Source organism: Phocoena sinus, chromosome 2, assembly GCF_008692025.1.
Source record: "Phocoena sinus isolate mPhoSin1 chromosome 2, mPhoSin1.pri, whole genome shotgun sequence".
Lineage (NCBI taxonomy): Eukaryota > Metazoa > Chordata > Mammalia > Artiodactyla > Phocoenidae > Phocoena > Phocoena sinus.
The window spans coordinates 54,462,696-54,483,036 of NC_045764.1; the positions used below are offsets into that span (position 1 = coordinate 54,462,696).

At 46.9% G+C, this 20,341-nt stretch overlaps 1 protein-coding gene across 1 annotated transcript in view; it reads left to right on the top strand.

Moving 5' to 3' along the window:
* The first annotated feature begins 239 nt into the window (after positions 1 to 239).
* The window catches only part of ATP10A (ATPase phospholipid transporting 10A (putative)), a 176,257-nt gene continuing 156,155 nt past the window's right edge, over positions 240 to 20,341 (top strand). The window contains 1 exon segment of the mRNA XM_032622097.1: positions 240 to 1,434. Coding sequence (XP_032477988.1) covers positions 962 to 1,434 — 473 coding nt within the window. The 5' untranslated portion in view covers positions 240 to 961.

The window sequence follows — 20,341 nt, forward strand, 5'->3', positions numbered from 1 at the left end:
TACTGAGGGGAGCCTTTTGCACCAACAGACACTTCTGCCACACCTTCCTGCCCCCCCCCCTTCCCCTTCCAACAACCATCTTCAATGCCCTGTCACCGTCTGGGTCATAGAGGCCACTTCAGAACCAGAGCATACAAGGTGTATTTTGGCCCTCAGGGTTTACCAGAGAGGAAAAGAGATAGAAATAAAGAAAACCAAAGCCTGCCTTTGCTTAGCGAAATATTCCTCCCTTCAATTAAGGGGAAAAAAAGAAAAAAGAATCCTATTTAGGGAAGTAAGGAAAGGCAGTGATGATCTTAAAAGTTCAGTCTAGTTCACCTAAGAAGTGAATCTGAAAGGGCAGGGTAAGGAACTGTAGAGACAACGAAGAATCCTCTTGGGGTCCCAGGAGCAGATGTCCTTGGTAAATAAGACATAAAAATCGGAGCATTGGTTTGGTATGCCCTGATTCATTTGAACTTTGATTTTAGTTTACTCCAGGAGGCTCCCAGCCTCCTGCACGGACTCAGGAAAAGCCCGCCAGCCTAGGGGGGCTGCGGTCCTTTTCTCCCACACTCTGCCGCCTCCTCTCTCCTCCGGTGGCGGACCGAACTGATGCTTCTGGGAAACGAAACTAAGCCGCTCTAAAGTTTCCAGCTCGGCTTTTTGTTTCCCGCTCTCCGCGGTGTCCCACTCTGGGCGCGGCGCGGGGCGGGGCCGGGAGCCGCCAGGGCGGAAAGGCCCAGGAGGGTGCGAGGACAAGGGGTCTCTGTGCGGCGCCTGGCCCCGACGGCGGGCGGGCAGGCTGTTTGGGCTGGGCTGGGCTGGGCTGGGCTGGGCGGGGCGGCAGCTAACCGCGTCTCTGTGCGTCCCGCAGGCGGGGAACCCGCGCCGCCGCGCCGGGCCGCCGGCGATGATCACCTAGGAGGCTGGCGCGGGCGGGCGCGAGCGGCGGAGGAGCCGAGCGCGGCGATACGCGACCATGGAGTGGGAGCTGGCGGCGGCTGAGGAGCCCGGGACCCCGGGACGGCGGCGGCGGCGGCGGCGGCGGCGGCGGCGCCGGGAGGTCAGGACGCGCACGGTGCGCTCCAATCTGCTGCCGCCCCCGGGCGCCGAAGACCCTTTGGCGAGCGCGGCCAAGGGCGCGCGGCGGCGGCGGCGGTGCGGGGGCGCCCAGCATCTGGCCGACAACCGGCTCAAGACCACCAAGTACACTCTGCTGTCCTTCCTGCCCAAGAACCTGTTCGAGCAGTTCCATCGCCTGGCCAACGTGTACTTCGTCTTCATCGCGCTGCTCAACTTCGTGCCTGCGGTGAACGCCTTTCAGCCCGGCCTGGCACTGGCGCCCGTGCTCTTCATCCTGGCGGTCACGGCCTTCAAGGACCTGTGGGAGGACTACAGCCGTCACCGCTCCGACCAAGAGATCAACCACCTGGGCTGCCTCGTCTTCAGCAGGTGAGCGGAGTGGGCGGGGCGGCGCTGGGTCCGCGCAGGGCCGGGGCGCTCCCGGAAACTTGGCGTTGGGCGCGGCGTGAGTGGCACGGGGTGGGGAGCCCAGGAGAGAGCGACTCAACTCTGGGCGGAGGGCCGGGCCTTGAGGGCCCGGGGGCGACTCTGGTCGCGGAGAGCAAGAAACCATAGATGTCGGGGCGCGGGGGTACCCTGTCCTTGATTGTCACTGAGACGCCGCTTCTGAGCCTAGGGATCCCAGGGCTGGAATACAGAGGCAGCTGGGCGTCCTCATTCCCAGCCGCTCCTGCCTTATAAGTAAAAAGGAGGGAAACCTATTCCCGGGCGCCCCAGCCTGAAGTCCCAGCCTCTATCTTCAGCCAGGCTCCAAGCGCCAGGATGTTGAACGACTTTAACAACCTACACAGGAATGAATGTAAAGCTCCGTCTTAGATAACATTTCGTCTTGGGGCAACAGAGTGAAACTGCGGCCAAGTGCCGACACGCCAGGCAGAGACTAGTTAAAAGGGCAGGGGTAGTAACAGCGGCGTCCATCCATTGACGTGAGCTGTGAGCAGGCCACCCAGCTGGGTGCCATGCCATAGTTGACTGTTTAGTTTTTAAAAAATTAACCCGTTTCCAGATGGAAAGACTGAGGCTTTGAGGGGTTTTTCAAGTCCTGTCCACAGTTAGTACCAAGGAATGTACTTCTGGTCTCCTCCTGTACCTCCCTAAAGTTTTGGATCCTCAGGCAGGACCTGTCTGGGATGCTTCTGTCTCTTCTCTCTTTACACTCCCCACCCCAAGAGAGGCACTTGGCTGCATTCCCATCTTGGAGCTGTGTCTAGTAGTGGAGTCCACCTTAAGGCCGCATCCCTCAGGAAGGCAGATGGTCTTGGCCTCCATCCAGAGCTCAGCCCATCTTTCCCTCCTGTTGTCTTTGCTTGAGTCTCCGTGTAGGGGCTGATATGGGCCTTTGAGGTGAAGGACATTAGCCTTGTTCAGCCACCATTACATGTGAGCGGACTCCAGGAAGCCCCTTGTACTCTAAGTGGGCCATGGTTATTCCTGCCTCTTAGGATAGTTTAGACGAAGACCATGAATGCGTTTGAGTATCTCTAACCCTCCCAGCAGCACTGATTGTGCCTTATACTTATTTTACAAATGAATAAACAGAAGTTCAGAGAGGTTAAGTAACTTGGCCAAAGCCACACAGCTGCTATGTAGTAGTATTAGAATTTGACCCAGGTCTTCCCGACTTCACAGCTTTTATGATATTCTGGTGCTTGTGCTTCTTAAATTTATGTAAGAATCAGCCTGAGGAGCTTATTAAAAATAACAATTTAACAACTTGAATCCCAGGCTCATCTGGGATTGGGCCCAGGAATCTGTGTATTTAATTAGCACAGAGGTGATGCTTATATCGTGACCCACTTTTGAGTAATGCTGCCTGCTTGTCGTCAAGGGGTACCCATTGTCCAGTCAGCAAGCATGACATCGATAGAAAGGGCTGTGGGGTTTCCTGGCTTCTGTTCTCCAGGCTCCTGAAGCCAAGAAGGGAGGGGGCACCCTTACGCAGATGTCCTCAGGGTCCCCCGTTTCAGCACTCCAATCTGTTCTGCTCACCATGACCCCAGTGGGGCTCCAGGTTTTAGTCTTTACACATGTATCACTTCCTGTTATTACTCAGCTGGTAGCTCCTGTAGCCTCCTTTTTAGGAATACTTAGGCCTCAAGAAACAGTTTATTTTCAGCTGACAAAGTGCTTTCCACCCGTGAAGTCAATTAACCCTTAAAACAACCGTCACCCACAACATGCCCATGAGAAAACTCAGAGTGGAACCCCGAAGCAATCTCTGGACTCCATGGCCTCGGAATGCTTCATGGGATTCTGAAACCTTCATCTTGCTCGTGGAACCACCCATCCCCGTTCGCTTCCCCTTCTACCCTGACCTGACCTGGGTTCTCAAAAGCTGGGTACAGTCCTCGGGGGCGAGGCCTCGGGGATAATGGTGCTTTCAGGAGGAGTTCCCCAGAACCTCCCAGTTCCCAAGTCAAATTCCTTGAATGCTTTCCTGGGGAGAGAATTGGCCTTCTTCCTAAGGAGGCTCCGTGGGTGTGAGATGGTGGCAGCTGTGTGTGGAGAGGAGACCTGTCTGGAGGAGAGCCATCCCTTTTCAGAAGCCAGGTCAAACTTCTCTGGGCCCAGAAAGTCTGGGATGGGTGTTTTCCGGCCTAGGCTTTGAGTCCTGTGGATGTCCGAGCCCTCCCCGTCCTCCGATTGCATTCCACGCTGCATGTGGCTGCCTTGCTGCTGTTGCCCATCGGCTCAAACCAATACCCTGAGCTCTTCCTCACTGAGCCAGACCCAGGCCAGGTTCTGGAGAAGGGAGAGTCTGGGTCTCACCTGGAGCTTACCGTGGGGACCGACTGCGGGGACCGACTGCACCGTGGGGCATGTCCGTGGGGGTCCTGGGTGGGGCTGCTAGCCCAGAGAGGCAGCTCAGGAGACTCCCTGCAGAGGGCACGAGTCCGAGGACCGTGACACGTGACAGGATCAGGGTCCCCTGAGACTGCAACCAGGTCTTAACCTGTGCGCAGGGATGTGTACGGCCTTGAAGTCAGGATCTCAGAGAGCTGGCACTGAGGCTGGCCAGAGAAGCCTGGGAAATGACATTTTATGTCAGGCCAGAGTTCATTCAAGGCCTTTGGTGACTACAGAGGCAGTGGCCCCACAGTGGTGCACAGTTAGGGTCTGTCCTGTGTCATGTCATTGCTCTGGTGGCTGTGAAATGGGGCTTCAGTCAAGTGAATGTAAATGCAGAGTGAGAGCAGACTTTAGTTGTGGAAGCCTGACCTGTTGACAGTGTCTCTGGAGGGTTGCTTCTCTGTGTTCTGACTGGAGCGTGCAGTGCATCAATGATTTGTACCGTTATTTATGTGGTGTGTCCCCATAACAGAGTCCTTGGGTCCCCTCTCTGTGAGAATCACGCATCAGGCTTGCTGGAAGTGCAGGTTCCCAGGTTCTCCTCCTCCCACCCCTGGGCTGCTGAGCCTCTGGAGGTGGGAGGCTGGTGTCCACATCACGGCTTGGTTTGCACGAACAAACCTGAGCGGAGGTCCTATTTCCACGGCCTGAGCCCACGGTATCATCTCCTGGATTTCAGGCTGTGTTTAGGAAAACCCTCCTGAGCCAGCAGGATAGGAGCGCAGTGGGTGATCCTGGGGGTTCAGGTCCTGCCTGTGGCCCCCATCCTGGGGGAAGGTCAGTCTGAGCATCACTCGGCTGTGGGCTAGTGCGATGGGGGAGGCATGGAAGCCCTTTCTGGTCACGTAGACCTCCCTGGTGTTGGTGACAGTTGGCTGGAGAAGCCACCTCCTTCTGGGCACAGGTGGAAAGAAAGGGGGTGACTGGATTCTGTCCCCCTTCCCTCCCAATGTGACCTCAGGTTCCTGTTGCTGGGTGGCTTGGAGTTCACTTTAGCTGGCAGGTATCCACCTCCAGTACCAAGCGAGCGTCCAGCTGGGACAGGACCGGTGCCACCAGAGGCTGGGATGAAGAGGGCAGTGAATGACCACAGGTCCCAAGGCAGCTGGGACTGACAGAGGAGAGGGGACAGGAGTGCAGAGCCAGCCCAGAGAGTGGCGGTTCTGGTGGTGGGAAAGCAGAGCATGGTTATCAGAGGAGGAGCTGGGGGGAAATTTAAGAAGAAACATTCCTGGAAGGGGATTTGCCCAAGAGAGGTGAAGGGCGGAAGCAGGGGTCCAAGCACTCATCCACCTCTTCAGCCACAGGGCGGGGGGGTAACACGTTAAAACCAGAAACCTCGCCCCTGCTGCCAGAAATGGAATGAGCCTCAGAGTGGCGCAGCCTGAGGTGGGGGTCCTGCCTGGCCGAGACTCTGCACAAGCCCCCCTGCCTCACTTGCACTCCATTTCCTAACTAGTCAAGTGGGGTACTGGCCCCAGGTCCACGTGCCCCTTCTGGCCCTGATCCTGTGGCCCTGAGAGAGTTTGGCACCCTTGTGCTATGGGCTGCCCGCCCTCTGCCCAAACCCTGGGTTCTTGTGTAATGTTTTCTCTATAGCTTCCATATGCTTTGAGATAACTCAAACACAGGCACCTTTCAGTGTCTGACTCTAGGATGATGGAAACAGCAGCGTTTCTGCATGAATTAACCCAAGGTGACTTTTCCCTGAATCTTTTGGGCTTTGGGGGCTCTGTTCTTGGATATGAGTATGGCATCTTGGTGTCTTTCCATCATCTTTTGGGAAAACAGGTAGTCAGGGCGTGCTCTAATGCTTATCTTGGAATTATTCTGATTTTTGTCTCTTTCCTTTCCTTTGATTCTTGCTTTGTTCCCCCAGCTCATCAGGGTTATCTGTCCAATTTGCTTACCCCGGGCTTCATGATTTGTTTTTTCAGAAGAGCCTGAAATGGGACCTGACAAAGTTCTCCTTTTGTTTCTGTCCATTTATCTTGTCTTGGTCCTCCTTTCCTCCCTTTCCTGGAGAGCCCAGTCTCTTCCTCACCACCAGCAGAAACATTTTGCCCCTGGGAAGCACAGCATCTTTGTCTTATTTGGAGTAATAAAAGATTTGAAGAAGCAGAGGTACCGGCGCAAGACCCAGGGGACAGGGACATATCAGGACAATGCCAGTGTTCTTTAAGCAGGGACATCCCTCTGGTGTGCTAGGTTGGGGGATACTTGAGGAATAATATTTGGACATTGCCATTCACATGGTTTTTGGAAATAATTTTTCTTTTGATACCTTTCATGAGTCATAAATAGGGTCCAGTTATAGAAAAAGAACCTATCTTTCCCTAAAAACTTGCTTGCCTTCAGGAGATAGTCTTGTTCATGGGAAGGTTCTTTTATACTTGTTAATATGAGCCAAGTGTTTTAGTGCACAGTTCCATCTTAACATCCTGATGGTCCTATTTTCATATCCCCATTTCACAGATGAGGAAACTGAGCTTCAGGGCTTGATAGCTGCCTTAGGGTTCCCTATTAGGAGATGACAGTGCCATGGCTTGAACCCAGAGTCATCCTGCTCCGACTCCATGTTTGTAGTTTGCTTGTACTTGTCATCTCCACCTCCTAGAGCAGTATGCTTCATTTAAAAAAACCCAAAAAACAAAACCTTCAAAATTTTATTTATCTCAGAGTATTTTCTAATTTCCCTGGTGATTTCTTCTTTGACCCATTTTATTTATCTCAGAGTATTTTCTAATTTCCCTGGTGATTTCTTCTTTGACCCATTTTATTTAGGAATGTTTTAATTTCCATATATTGCTGACTTCCCCAAATTTCTTATTGATTTCCAGTTGCATTCTATTTACACAGATAAAGAGCAGTGCACAGATAGGGAACCTCTGTGTCTCCATCACCTACTTTAACAGTTAGCACCTCATGGCAACATTGTTTATCCATATTACCCTCACTCCCTCACCCACTTTTTATTTGGAAGCACATCCCAGACATCAGGACATTTCTTCTGTAATGTTTCAGCATTTATCTTTAGAAAATCAACAACTTTTTAAAAACCTAAACTACAATACCATTATTATAAAGAATTAATATTAATTCCTTAATATTATTAAATACCCAATCAATGTTCAAATTTCCACTTGTCTCATACATGCCATATATTTTTTTTCAATTTGTGTGTTTGGATCAGATCCAGATAGGGTTGCCTCATTGCAGTTGGCTGATCTATCTTTTAGAGCTCCCATACTCTTGATTTCCTCCTCTAAAATTCCCTTTCTCCCTCCCTCTTTCTCTCTTTTTACCCCTTGCAATTTGTTTTATTTGTTTTTCCCCTTGCAAAATATATTTGAAGAAACTGAGTTATTTGTCCTGGAGGGTTTTGCATAGCTTGAATATTGCTGATTCCTTTCCTGTGGATCATGTAACATATTTCTTTCTATTGTAATTCCTGTGAAGTGGTAGGTGAGTCTCAATGCTTTATCAGAGTTTCATCAGGTTCAGGTTTGATTTTTTTTTTTTTTGATCAAAGCCACAAGCGTAGGTGGTGCACTTCCATCATGAGGAACATAAGCTCCTTGGTCCATCTTTTTATGATGTTAGCAGCCATGATGATCATTGCCTGCATCCATTTATTTGCTAGTGGTTGTGAAATGATGGTGGTCTAATTCTTTCATTTATTATTGGGAATACTTTCATAAAAAAATTCTTCCCCTCATCTACTGCCTGGTTTCCCAGTGGTACAACTCATACAGGAAAGAGAGAAATGCTTGGATCACTAGCATCTTCCAATTGGAACTAATTGGTTTTCTAAAATGTTTAAACTTTTTATTTTGAAATAATTTTAGACTTTATAGAAAAGTTGCAAAAATAGTATACCCCTAACCAACCTTCCTCTAATTTTAACATTTTACTTAGCTGTACTACAGTTGTCAAAACTAAGAAATTAACATTAGCACAGCACAAATCTATTAAATTAAACTACAGTTTTATTCAGATTGAAATGGTTTTTCCATTAATGCAGTAACAAGTATTGGTCAGTCCTTCGGGTACTGATCCTGTGTCCTGCCCCCTTGCTAACTCATTTATTAGACCTAATACTTGTTTTGTGGATTCCTTAGGATTTTCTATATATGATCATGTCTTGCTCCTGATCTAAGGGTGAAAACATTCAGTCTTTCACCATTAAGTGTGATGCTAGCTGTGGCTCTCTTATGGATGCCATTATCAGAGAAAGTTCCTTTCTATTCTTTGTTGATTTTGTTGAGGTTTTTTTAAAAATAAATTTATTTACTTATTTTTGGCTGTGTTGGGTCTTCGCTGCTGCGCGCAGGCTTTCTCTAGTTGTGGCGAGCAGGGGCTATGCTTTATTGCAGTGCACGGGCTTCTCATTGCAGTGCTTTCTCTTTGTTGCGGAGCACGGGCCCTAGAGTGCGCGGGCTTCAGTAGTTGTGGCACATGGACTCAGTAGTTGTGGCTTGCGGGCTCTACAGCGCAGGCTCAGTAGTTGTGGCGCACGAGCTTAGCTGTTCCGCAGCATGTGGGATCTTCCCGGACCAGGGCTTGAACCCGTGTCCCCTGCATTGGCAGGCGGATTCTTAACCACTGCACCACCATGGAAGTCCGAGGTTTTTTTATTTTATTTTATTTTTTAAAATCCAGAAAGAGTATTGGATTTTGTTAAATGCTTTTTCTTCATCTATTGACATGATCATGTGGCTTTTGTCCTTTATTAAATTAATATAATGTGTTACATTGATTTTTCTTTTTTTAAAAAAAATTTATTTATTTATTTTTTATTTTGGGCTGTGTTGGGTCTTCGTTGATGCATGCGGGCTTTCTCTAGTTGTGGTGAGCAGGGGCTACTCTTCATGGCGGTGCATGGACTTCTCATTGCAGAGGCTTCTCTTGTTGTGGAGCATGGGCTTTAGGTGCACAGGCTTCAGCAGTTGTGGAGTGTGGGCTCAGTAGTTGTGGCTTGCAGGCTCCAGAGCGCAGGCTCAGTAGTTGTGGCACATAGGCTTAGTTGCTCCGTGGCATGTGGGATCTTCCCGGACCAGGGCTCGAACCCGTGTCCCCTTCATTGGCAGGCGGATTCTTAACCACTGTGCCACCAAGGAAGTCCTGATTTTTCATGTTAAACCAATCTTGCCTTCTTGAGATAAATCCCAAGATTTGTCATGGTATATAATCCTTTTTATAATTTGCTGGATTCAATTTACTAGAATTTGTTGAAGATTTTTGTATCTGTATTCGTATGGGATATTGGGGTGTGTGTGTGTGTGTGTGTGTGTGTGTTTGGTTTTGCTGTAAGGAAAATACTATACTGGCCTCGTAGAATGAGATGGGGAGTATTCCTACTATTTTTCTTGGAAGAGTTTGTGAAGAATTGGTATGTATTCTAAACTAGATGTTTGAAAGAATTCACAGTTGAAGATATCTTCAGTGTGGGGTTGGGCTTTTCTTTGTGGGGAGTTTAAAAATTACTAGTTCAATCTCTTTACTTGTAGGTTTCCATTAAGATTTTCTATTTCTTTTTGAGTCAGCTGTGGTAGATTTGTATCTTTCTAGGAAATTGTCCATTTCATCTAAGTTATCTTGTTTGTTGGCGTAGAGTTGTTCATAATATTCCCTTATAATCCTTTACATTTCTGTAAGGTTGGTGGTGATGTATCCTCATTTATTACTAATTTTAATGATATACGCTTTCTCTCTTTTTTACTTGGTCATTCTAGCTAAAGGTTTTCCAATTTTGTTGATCTTTTCAAAGAACCAACTTTTTTGTATTGTTTTTTCTCTATTGTTTTTCTATTTTCTACTTCATTAATTTTGCTCTAATCTTTATTATTTCCTTCCTTCTGTTTGACTTGGGTTAGTTTGTTCTTCTTTTTATAGTTACAGAATTGTCTTTTTTTTTTAATATTTATTTATTTGGTTGCACCAGATCTTAGTTGTGGCAGGTGGGCTCCTTAGTTGTGGCACACAGGCTCCTTAGTTGCGGCAGGCATGTGAGATCTAGTTCCCTGACCAGGGATCCAACCCGGGCCCCCTGCATTGGGAGCATGGAGTCTTAACCACTGCTCTGTGGGGAAGTCCCCAGAATTGTCTTTTAAATATGGATAGGAGAAGAAAACAGTTACCAAAAAATACACTTGTCTTGTTTTCCCCAACTGGTATAGCAGCCTTAGGCAGCTGTGATGTTGAACAATTGCTGCTGATTGTTTTCAATGCCTGTTCTATTGTATAGGGCTTTTCCCACAGAGCGAGGTCCAGATCAGCTCCCATAATGACACTGTTCTGGGGTTGGGACTTTTTGAGGAACTCCAAACTCAGTCTACCTCTTCTGGTGGCATCTAGTCAGCTGGTTTTCACAGGTACTGTGGCGCTAGGGAGAGGGGAATGGGAGTAAGTCAAGTTAAAACACCACCAATCCTACTGTTCTTACTGAGGTTTATCAGGTTTTTTTGTTTTCTTTTTTTAAATAGACTCTCCTCAGACTATGGCAAGCCTTTGTTAATATACAGCACTCTGAAAAAGTTGACTTGGAAATTTTTGCCAGTGTAGAGTTTTTATGCAGGATCAAATTTACAGAGTTCCTCGCTTCACCATTCTGGCAGTCCCACCTCCTGATCAGTTACTTTGTGAAATTTTTCCCTCAGTTAGTGTTGGTCTGTTGTGCCTCATTAAATTGAGATTTTTGGTTTTTGGTGGGAATCCTACTGAAGTGATGCCTTTCTCTGCATGATATCAGGGGGTATACAATGCCAATATATGTTACTACTGATGAGGCTAACTGATCACGTGGTTAGGACGGTGTCTGCTAGGTTTCTGCACTATAAACTTACGATTTTTCCTTTGGTATACAGCATCTTGGAGTCGATACTTTGAGACTTTGTAGGTATCTTATTTCTCCTTAAATTTTGCCCTCCAACATTAGCATCCATTGGCAGGTCTTGTCTGCAGTAACTATTGCAGGAGTGTTCTTATGGTGATCTTCTTTATCCCTCACTTCTGCGTTTATGAGCTAGAATTCTTGGAAGAGCCAGTTTTTCCTTCCTTGTTGATTTATTTACTCAATTATTTATATCAGTGCAGATTATTGCATATTTATTCCAGGGGTTATAGTCAAATACTACTGTAATTTATCTGGTTGCTCACATTGTTCCAGGTTTGGTGATTGGGAGCTCTCTCAGGCTGGATCAGTGTCCCTTTGATGTGCCCCCAGCTTTCCTTTTTTTAAATTTAAAAAAAATTTTCATTTTATTGGAGGATAGTTGATTTACATTGTTGTGTTAGTTTCAGGTGTATAGCACCCCCAGCCTTTCTTGAGCTGTGCTTATTTTCTGGCTCTGTAAGGTGCTCCAGGCTTATCTTCTGTTTTCCTTTCCCTGGTTCTGGAATCAACCACTTCTCCTAAGGGTATTTAGCGTTTAAAAAATTATTATTATGGCTTTTATAGGTTTATTTACTGTGGAATTCATAGATTTAAATATAATTCATTGGTTTTAGTTAGTTGTAGTTATTATAATTGATGTTCTTTGGTCAGGTTGACTCCTGAGCCCTTTTGACAGAACTGTCCATCATTTCTTTCAGTCCATATCACAAGCTCAGTCTTAGACATTTTCTACCGTACTTCTCCAACCAAAGATGATTTGTTAGTTTTTTCATTTTATAGAGATATAATTAAAATACAGCACTGTGGGACTTCCCTGGTGGCGCAGTGGTTAAGAACCCGCCTGCCAGTGCTGGGGACACGGCTTCGATCCTTCGTCCGGGAAGATCCCACATGCCGTGGAGCAACTGAGCCTCTGCGCCACAACTACTGAGCCTGTGCTCTAGAGCCCGTGAGCCATAACTACTGAGCCCACATGCTGCAACTATTGAAGCCCATGCGCCTAGAGCCCATGCTCTGCAACAAGAGAAGCCACCGCAATGAGAAGCCGCACACTGCAATGAAGAGTAGCCCCCGCTCACCGCAACTAGAGAAACCCATGTGCAGCCCAAATAAATAAATAAATAGCACTGTGTAAGTTTAAGGTGTACAGCGTAATAACTTGATTTACATATATTGTGAAATGATTACCACATTAAGTTTAGTTAGTATCCGTCATCTCATATAGATGCAAAAAAAAAGCAAAAGAAAAAAATATTTTTTCCCTGTTTTAAGAACTTTTAGAATTTACTCTCTTAGCAACTTTCAAATATACCTTACAGCAGTGTTAACTATCATTGTCGTGTTAACACTATATCCCCAGTACTTACGTATAACTGGAAGCTTTCACCTTTTGACCACCTTCATCCGTTTCTCCCACCCCCACCTCTGGTAACCACAAGCCTGATCTCTTTTACTGTGAGATTTTTTTTTTTTTCAGATTCCACATGTAAGTGAGATCATATAGTATTTGTTTTTCTCTGACTTCTTTCACTTAGCATAATAACCTCAACGTACATTCATGTTGTTGCAAATGGCAGGATTTCATTTTTTTATGGCTGAGTAGTATTCCATTGTGTATATGTACCATTTGTTTAGCCATTCATTGGTCAGTGGACACTTAGGTTGTTTCCATTATCTTGGCTATTGTAAATAATGCTGCTGTGAATATAGGGGTGCAGATGTCTCTTTGATATAGTGTTTTCATTTCCTTTCGAGATATTCCCAAAAGTGGAATTGTTGGATCAAATGGTAGTTCTATTATTAATTTTTTGAGGAATTAAAAACTTTTAATGTTTTAAATTTTTAATTAAAAAAATTTTTTTTACATACTGTTTTCCACAGTGGCTGCACCAATTTACATTCCAGCTAACAGTGTATAAAGGTTCCTTTTTCTCCACATCCTCACCAACATTTGTTATCACTCTCTCTCTCTCTCTCTCTCTCTCTCTCTTTTTTTGATAGTAGCCATTCTAACAGGTGTGAAGTGATAATCTCATAGTGGTTTTGATTTGTGTCTCCCTGATGGTTAGTGATGTTGAGCACCTTTTTGTGTACCTGTTGGCTATTTGTATATCTTCTTTGGGAAAATGTCTATTCAGGTTTTTTGTCCATTTTAGTCGATTAGAGGCCTTATTATTATTATTTTTTGCGGTACATGGGCCTCTCACTGTTGTGGCCTTTCCTGTTGTGGAGCACAGGCTCCGGACGCTCAGGCTCAGCGGCCATGGCTCATGGGCCCAGCTGCTCCACAGCATGTGGGATCTTCCCGGACCGGGGCACGAACCCGTGTCCTCTGCATCGGCAGGCGGACTCTCAACCACTGCGCCACCAGGGAAGCCCTGGCCTTATTATTTTTGACACAATTCTTTGATAGCTTTCAGTGGCCTGAGAAGCCCAATATGTCTGTTCTGTTCTGTTCTGCCATGCTATGGTCTGGCTGGACCTTCATCTGATGGTCATTCATTATGGTGATCAGCTACTCTGTAGGTTTCATCTTTTCTGGAAGGAGTCAGGTGTCTCATCTGTGGGGGCAGTAGTGCCTTTAGGTGTGTTTGCAAATATTCAGTTATCACAGTGACTGCCAGCCTTCCTAGGACTTGGTACTCCTGGACCAGGGTGCTGAATGGTATGTGATGCTCTTGCCTAGTTCTGGTTAGTCCCACCCCATTAAGAACCCCCCTGTCCCCAAGACCAGTCAAGCCCTCATTGAAAAGCACTTTTGGAAGACATTTTAAAGACAAAGCTTATCCACATTTCTGGATTCCTTGACTTGGGAAGATTGAGAGAGGGCTGTGTGTCTGCTAGGGTTCTGCCCTTTACAGTGGGTGGTCCAGCTTCTTGTTGAATTCCGTTAACAAGGCAGCCCATTGTACTTATTTGTACAAGACTTACCTTGCTATATATAATGCATTGAAAGAATTCACAGGAAAAATGGAGAAGCTATTTTGATCTTTGCTTTTTTAGAATACACTTAGCTTGGCTTTCTATGTTTACTTGTTTTGCATTTTCCCAGAGTACAGTTTGTATGCGTTGCCTCCGACATACAAGTTGAAGTAGATATACTTTTAGCCAAAACAAAGACCTTTGTCATTAGCCTGTGTAGTTTTATCCTGGGTAAATGGACTGCTTTTGAAAGCATTTTGAAATATTGAAAGTAGCTTGTGGACTCCTGTTGCTAATCTCATGGACCCCTGATAATCTCGGGATGCTCCTGGTGGCTCAGGTATCTTCTTAGAAATGCACTTCACTGGAGAAGCACTACAGGGACATGGTGACATTAAGGCACTATTTGTTTAGATTAATAATTAGAAAGCAGTGTGGTGAGTTTTATAAATCCATTGGATGTGGTAAAATCCTTTTTTTTCTTTGGTTTTAAAAATATCAAATGAGTTAAATTCATTGACCTATTTGCAACAACAACCTACAGTAGGTCCTTGGTTTTCAAAAGGAGAACAAGTCTTGAGCAGCCAGGGTGGCTTCCTCCAGTGACCTGCATGCAGGGCTCTTCAGAAGAGGACTTCATGGCCCTTCTGAGATTCCAGAGCTTAGAAGAGTAGGAACGTCCCGTCAGCTCAAGATCTGCCTTAATTTTTCTTCTTCTTTTCTTTTTTAAAATATTTATTTATTTATTTTGACTGCACTGGAGCTTAGTTACGGCATGCGGACTCCTTAGTTGCAGCATGTGAACTCTTAGTTGCTGCATGCATGTGAGATCCAGTTCCCCTGACCAGGGATTGAACCTGGGACCCCTGCATTGGGAGCTCAGAGTCTTACCCACTGGACCACCAGGGAAGTCCCATCAGTGCTTTTCTGATGGAAATTTCTGCTCCTAAAGGACTCTAGTATCTGAGGGGTTAACGGAATGGGAGGAAGCCCAAGCTGTCACCAGGTGCTTTTCACTCCTCTTCTGTCCCGCCCTGTGTTTCTATGTGCTTCCATGACAGCTAAAGATAAGCAAATTCAGGAGAGTTCAGTTTTGGTTCCAAGTTCTCTCCTTTGTCAGATGTGACCTTGCGGCTCTTGGCGGCATCTGCCCCATGGGTCAGCTGCAGATGGGGACATGGGCGTGGCGCATGCAGGTGGATCCCACCTGAACCGCCCTGGCTTCGTGTCCCACCAGCCTCCTTCGGGTGGTGCCCAGATGCAGGGTCTTCTCCTGACGGTGAGTGGGCGGAGGAGGGTGCCCCGGGATTACTCAGGGTGTGGCCACCTCCCAGTCTAGTGCTGTTCTCTCCAGCACCCGGGTGGACACACAGATGGGGCCTCTCCCCTTGCCCTTGGCCAAGTTGGAAATCATTTTCATTTCAGTTGCAAAATCCATCCATTTTCTCTATCCCGGTCATCTTCAGGACCAGTGGCTCAGGAAATCTGTTGACTCGGATAGCTCAGAGCGATCTGAGGCAAAAAGACACGGCAGGAAGAGAGTGGGTTGTTGGGAGGGAGACAGCGTTCCTCTTGGGATGCTCTCAGCTTTTGTATCTGAACAAACAAGCCATCTTTAAATGTGTGCAAACGATTTGTTCCCTCTTCATTTAACAGCCTCAGGATACACACAGCATGTATTTATTTTCTAAGAGTACTTGTGTTAAACAGCACGATAGTTTAGTAGATGTGTCTTGTTTCTCATGACTAATTGGTAGCAGCCTAGGCCCTAACATTCCATATTGCAGTTATCATCCTCATTCTTTTATTTTCTTTATTTATTTTGCCGTGACAGACTTTAGTCAAATCAGATGTGTGCAACTGTTCCTGGCATATTGAGACTGGCATTGTAACGTTTTCCACTTACAGTCGTTTTTTGTGTTTTTGGAAAGAAAAAACATTGCTTTTAAGCGGGGTGGAAAGTTTGATTCATTACGTTGAGGTCCGGTTGCTGTGTTGCCTCTTTAACAGGCTTGACGCTAGGCCAGGGCGCCAGGCCCGGGACTCCTTCACATCAGCTGAGCATCAGTGTGGGGCTGAGTCCCAGGGCTGTGGCTGCCCTATGGCAGGGGTGTCTTCCTGGTTCTGTGGGTACTCCCCACTGATCGCTGTAACCACCCTGCTTCTGGCCTTACTTTCTTTTCACCCTCTTTTCTGTCTCATTGATCTTCTGTGACTTAATGGGAATTCCTTCACAGTGCTGCAGGGCTGGAGGAGGGGTGGCTGCTGTCTGTTACTCTTGGCTTTGATCCCAATCACTACATACAGTGACATCTTAAGTCGGTCCCTGCTTCTTCAGGCCCTTGTTTTTTAATTGTCTGTGTTCAGAGGCTTTGACATCAGGGCTTTGCCACCTGTGGATGGATGGCTTCTCCCAGGACCAGCCAATTCCTAAAGGGAGCTGGCCAGTGAGTGTGCCTTTCATATGCAAACCAACCAATGCAGAGCCCACACCCTATATATCCTTTTATCAGGCTGCCACACTCAGGGCCCCCAAACCCTCAGGGCCAGGGAGCAGACAGCTGAGGACAGCCCCTATGTCCCAGAGCCTACTGATACTATTCCAGAGCCTGGTTACCCTGCCTCACCCTGTCCTTCCCATGGAAACCACAGTGAAGTCTCTTGCCCACGTTTTCCCCTCACTCCTCTGCCTCCTGACTGCCGTGGTGCTTCCCACGTGGCCTCTCCTCCTGGGAACTGTGAGAAACAAACTATCTTTTCACTGGCAGTGTCTCCTGATCTGTTGGCTTCCCCACACCTGAGTAACAGTAACCCTACTGTTAGGGTTAAGATGTGTCTCCACACAGCTACTACCCCAGGCCCTCTTTTTTTACATCTTTATTGGAGTATAATTGCTTTACAATGGTGAGTTCGTTTCTGCTTCATAACAAAGTGAATCAGTTATACATTTACATATGTTCCCATATGTCTTCCCTCTAGCGTCTCCCTCCCTTCCTCCCACCCTCCCTATCCCACCCCTCCAGGCGGTCACAAAGCAGATCTCCCTGTGCTATGCTGCTGCTTCCCACTAGCTATCTACCTTACGTTTGGTAGTGTATATATGTCCATGCCTCTCTCTCACTTTGTCACAGCTTACCCTTCCCCCTCCCCATATCCTCAAGTCCATTCTCTAGTAGGTCTGTGTCTTTATTCCTGTCTTACCCCTAGGTTCTTCATGACATTTTTTTTTCTTAAATTCCATATGTATGTGTTAGCATACGGTATTTGTCTTTCTCTTTCTGACTTACTTTGACAGATTCCAGGCCTTCTTTAGCTTCCTTATGTGTCTGACTTCACCTCCTAACTTAGCTACTCCTGCTTCTTCTGCACCTCTCCTGTGGTCTCCCTTCCTCACTGCCACCAGAGCTGTATTTTTCGGATTATAAATGTTACATCTTTTTCTTTGACTCTTGGAACCTCTTGGTTAATCCCGATGTCATCTGCACCCTGCATGCTGAGCTGCAGCCCTGGACCTCTGTGCACAAGGTCCCAGGCCACCTGCTCTCCGCTGTACTGCACACACCTGTAGCCCCTCCGCCCCAGCACCCTCTCCTCATCCCCAGCCCTTTTCTCCAAGGCCTGGTAACCGCTCCCTCCTGCTGCCATTCATACCTGGAGCAGGAGTCCCTCCTCTGTATCCTGGGCATCTGTGCCCTTCCTCTGCTCCATATGCTCTGTCCTGTCCTGCTCTCTGGGACCAGCCAGTCCTCACTGCCCCTGCTGTGATGCTGTGACAGGGCCTCAGCATCTCTGATCTAATGAGTGAACTAATCCTTGTGATACCTGAATCGTGACACAATGAACGCCTGTTGGTAGAATAACAGCCCCCTAGAGATGCCCACATCCTAATCCCCAGAATCTGTGATTCTGTTAGGCTACATGGTACAGGGGAATTACGGTTGGTTACAGATGTAATTAAGGTTGCTAATCAGCTGACCTTGAGATGGGGAGATTATTTTGGATTGTTCTGGTGAGCCCTTAGTCTCATCACCAGTCCTTAAAGGTAGAGGAAGAGAGGGCAGGGAGATGCAACGTTTGAAGGACTCAACTGGCTGTTGTTGGCTGTGAAGATGGAGGGAGGGTTCCCAACCTGTGGAGTGTGGGTGGCCTCTGGGAGCTGGAAAAGGCAAAGAAACCCTGTCTCCTACACCCTCCAGAAGGAGCACAGCCCTGCTGAGACTTCGGTTTTGTCCCCGTGAGTCCCATATCAGACTCCTGACCTCTAGAACTGTAAGATAACACTTTTGTGTTGTTTCAGGCCACTGAGTTGTGATGATTTGTTACAGAAGCCACAGGAAATGAACACATCCCTGTTGATGGGAGGATCTGACAAACAAATACCAAGTTCTTGAACCATAGCCTTTTGTGTGTTCCTATCGATTTATCTAGTTTCATTTGAAAACATCTGTAGCTGTTTGAAATCAGCTGATGATACCTGAGAATTCCATGTTTGCTGAATGGGGCATGAGGACATGGTAGAGTGGAAAAGAGGTGTTTACTTGTTTTTTCAGTTGAAATATTTAGTGATAAGACATCATACATGTCTCTAGCACTGTATACTTTTCAGAGTTTTTATGAATTTGTGTTGGAAGTTCACAGCCAGCCCTGGAGGTACTGATGAATTCTTCATTGAGCCTCTCAGGAAATGGTGGCCCAGAGAGGGAGGTCTCGGCTCAGAGTCGGTGCACCTGGGGAGTGGGACAGATGGCTCTGGGCTCTGGGATCCCAGGTGACGCTACCCAGGGCCACCAGCCACATGCTGGCCGTGTGCTACCCTACGTGAGTATCCAGGGCCATTTTCATCTTGTGTATGGGTGCAGATAAGGCTCCAGCTGTTTAATTATTTCAGGCTTTTGAGAAAGTGTCTGAAACCAGATAGTTATCCTGACACATGCCAGGATCCAAAATTTACCAAGGGTTAAAGAACAAGAGCATGTATGCTTTTTAGAAAAGTTTAAATGTTGTAATGGACATTCTTTTTGGTGTAGCTGGTTCATTTGAGTAGTAATCTCCAAACTTTTTTGATCTCACACCCTTCTAAGTCACAAGCACTTGTGTGTGTGCACTCAAGATGGACTTATTTATGTATAAATCATAGACATGTAATGCAATGCATGAATATATAAGTGAATTTAAAAGTAAGGTAAATAGCAATTACAAATAAAAGTGGTGATGTTTTTCTGCACCTCAGTGATGGTGTGATTTTGTGTGTGAGCATTGCCCTGGAGCATCCTCAGTTGGCCTTCTGTTTATCTTCGTTCACTGGAGAGCGTTGCGTGTGTTCAGATGCACAGTCCAGTTCATTCTCGGGATTTCTTTTATTTATCCAGGGCCACTTAGGAACCTTTAAAGAACCTCAGGCGCCGCTAATGCCCACTGTTCACAGAGGGACGGTCCTTCCCTGTGTGCCATGAAGTCCGTCTGGTGGTCGTGGCCTGTGAGATGCTGGATGTCTGGCTATGTCCACTTTCTGGGCACAGATGGCTTGTCAGTTCACACTGGGCAGCCTGAGCCACGCTGCATGGGCACACCGGCCACCTGCCCTCCAGTGTGCTCTTTCCTGTGCTTTACTTTTAAAGCCTTTTTATTGTGGTAAAATACACATAACATTTACCAGTTTAACCATTTGTAAGTGTACAGTTCAGTGGCATTAATTATATGCACATCGTTGTGCAACCATCAGCATCACCTGCAGAATTTTTTCATCTTCCCAAACTGAAATTATTCCCATTAAACAACAGCTCATTCCCGCCTCCTCCAGCCCTGGGCACCCACCAGTCTACTCTCTGTCTCTTTGACCTCACATGAGTGAAATCATACAAATTTGTCCTTTTTTGTCTGACTTATTTCACTTAGCATAATGTCCTCAAGGTTCATCCGTATTGTAGCGTGTGTCAGAACTTCCTTTTTGAGGCTGAATGATATTCAGGGAGTATATGTAGACCCCATTGTGTTCATTCATTCAGCTGGTGATGGACATTGTTGGGTTGCTTCCACCTTTTGGCTGTTGAGAGTAATGCTGCTGTGAACATGGGTGTACAAGTATTTGCTTGAGTATCTTGTGCTTGACCTTTATGGGGATGTTTTGCATGGATTTCATTTGGAGGCCCTGGTTTCCAGGGGCTGTATCTATGTATCCAGGATGGCACAGTTAGGGTGCATCTAGGCAGCATGAACTACGGGGTCTTTCTCCACCGTTAGCTTTTGTGTGGCTCCCATGAACTAAGGAGGTTGCTTCAGCCCCTTACCTTCAGGTGGTGCTGCTAATAGACAGGTCTCCAGGAGCCCGGCCGGTGTATCCGTAACCACACCTGTCCCCCCAGCTACACATCTGCGAGCTTGGGGGCACTGCTGTCAACTTAGCCTGGGTCAGGTGCTCCCTCATGGTCCTGTTGCCTGGATATCATCCCGCCCTTTATCTTTGAGCTTGAGATTCCCTTGGGTCCAGAGGCAGCCCTGTTTACTGGCCACCCAGGCACAGCTGTGGGCTCACTGCAGTGCACGCAGGTGGAGGCACCAGGTGTCACTGTTGCCGCATCACTGGGATGACCTCTGATGCCCACACGTGCA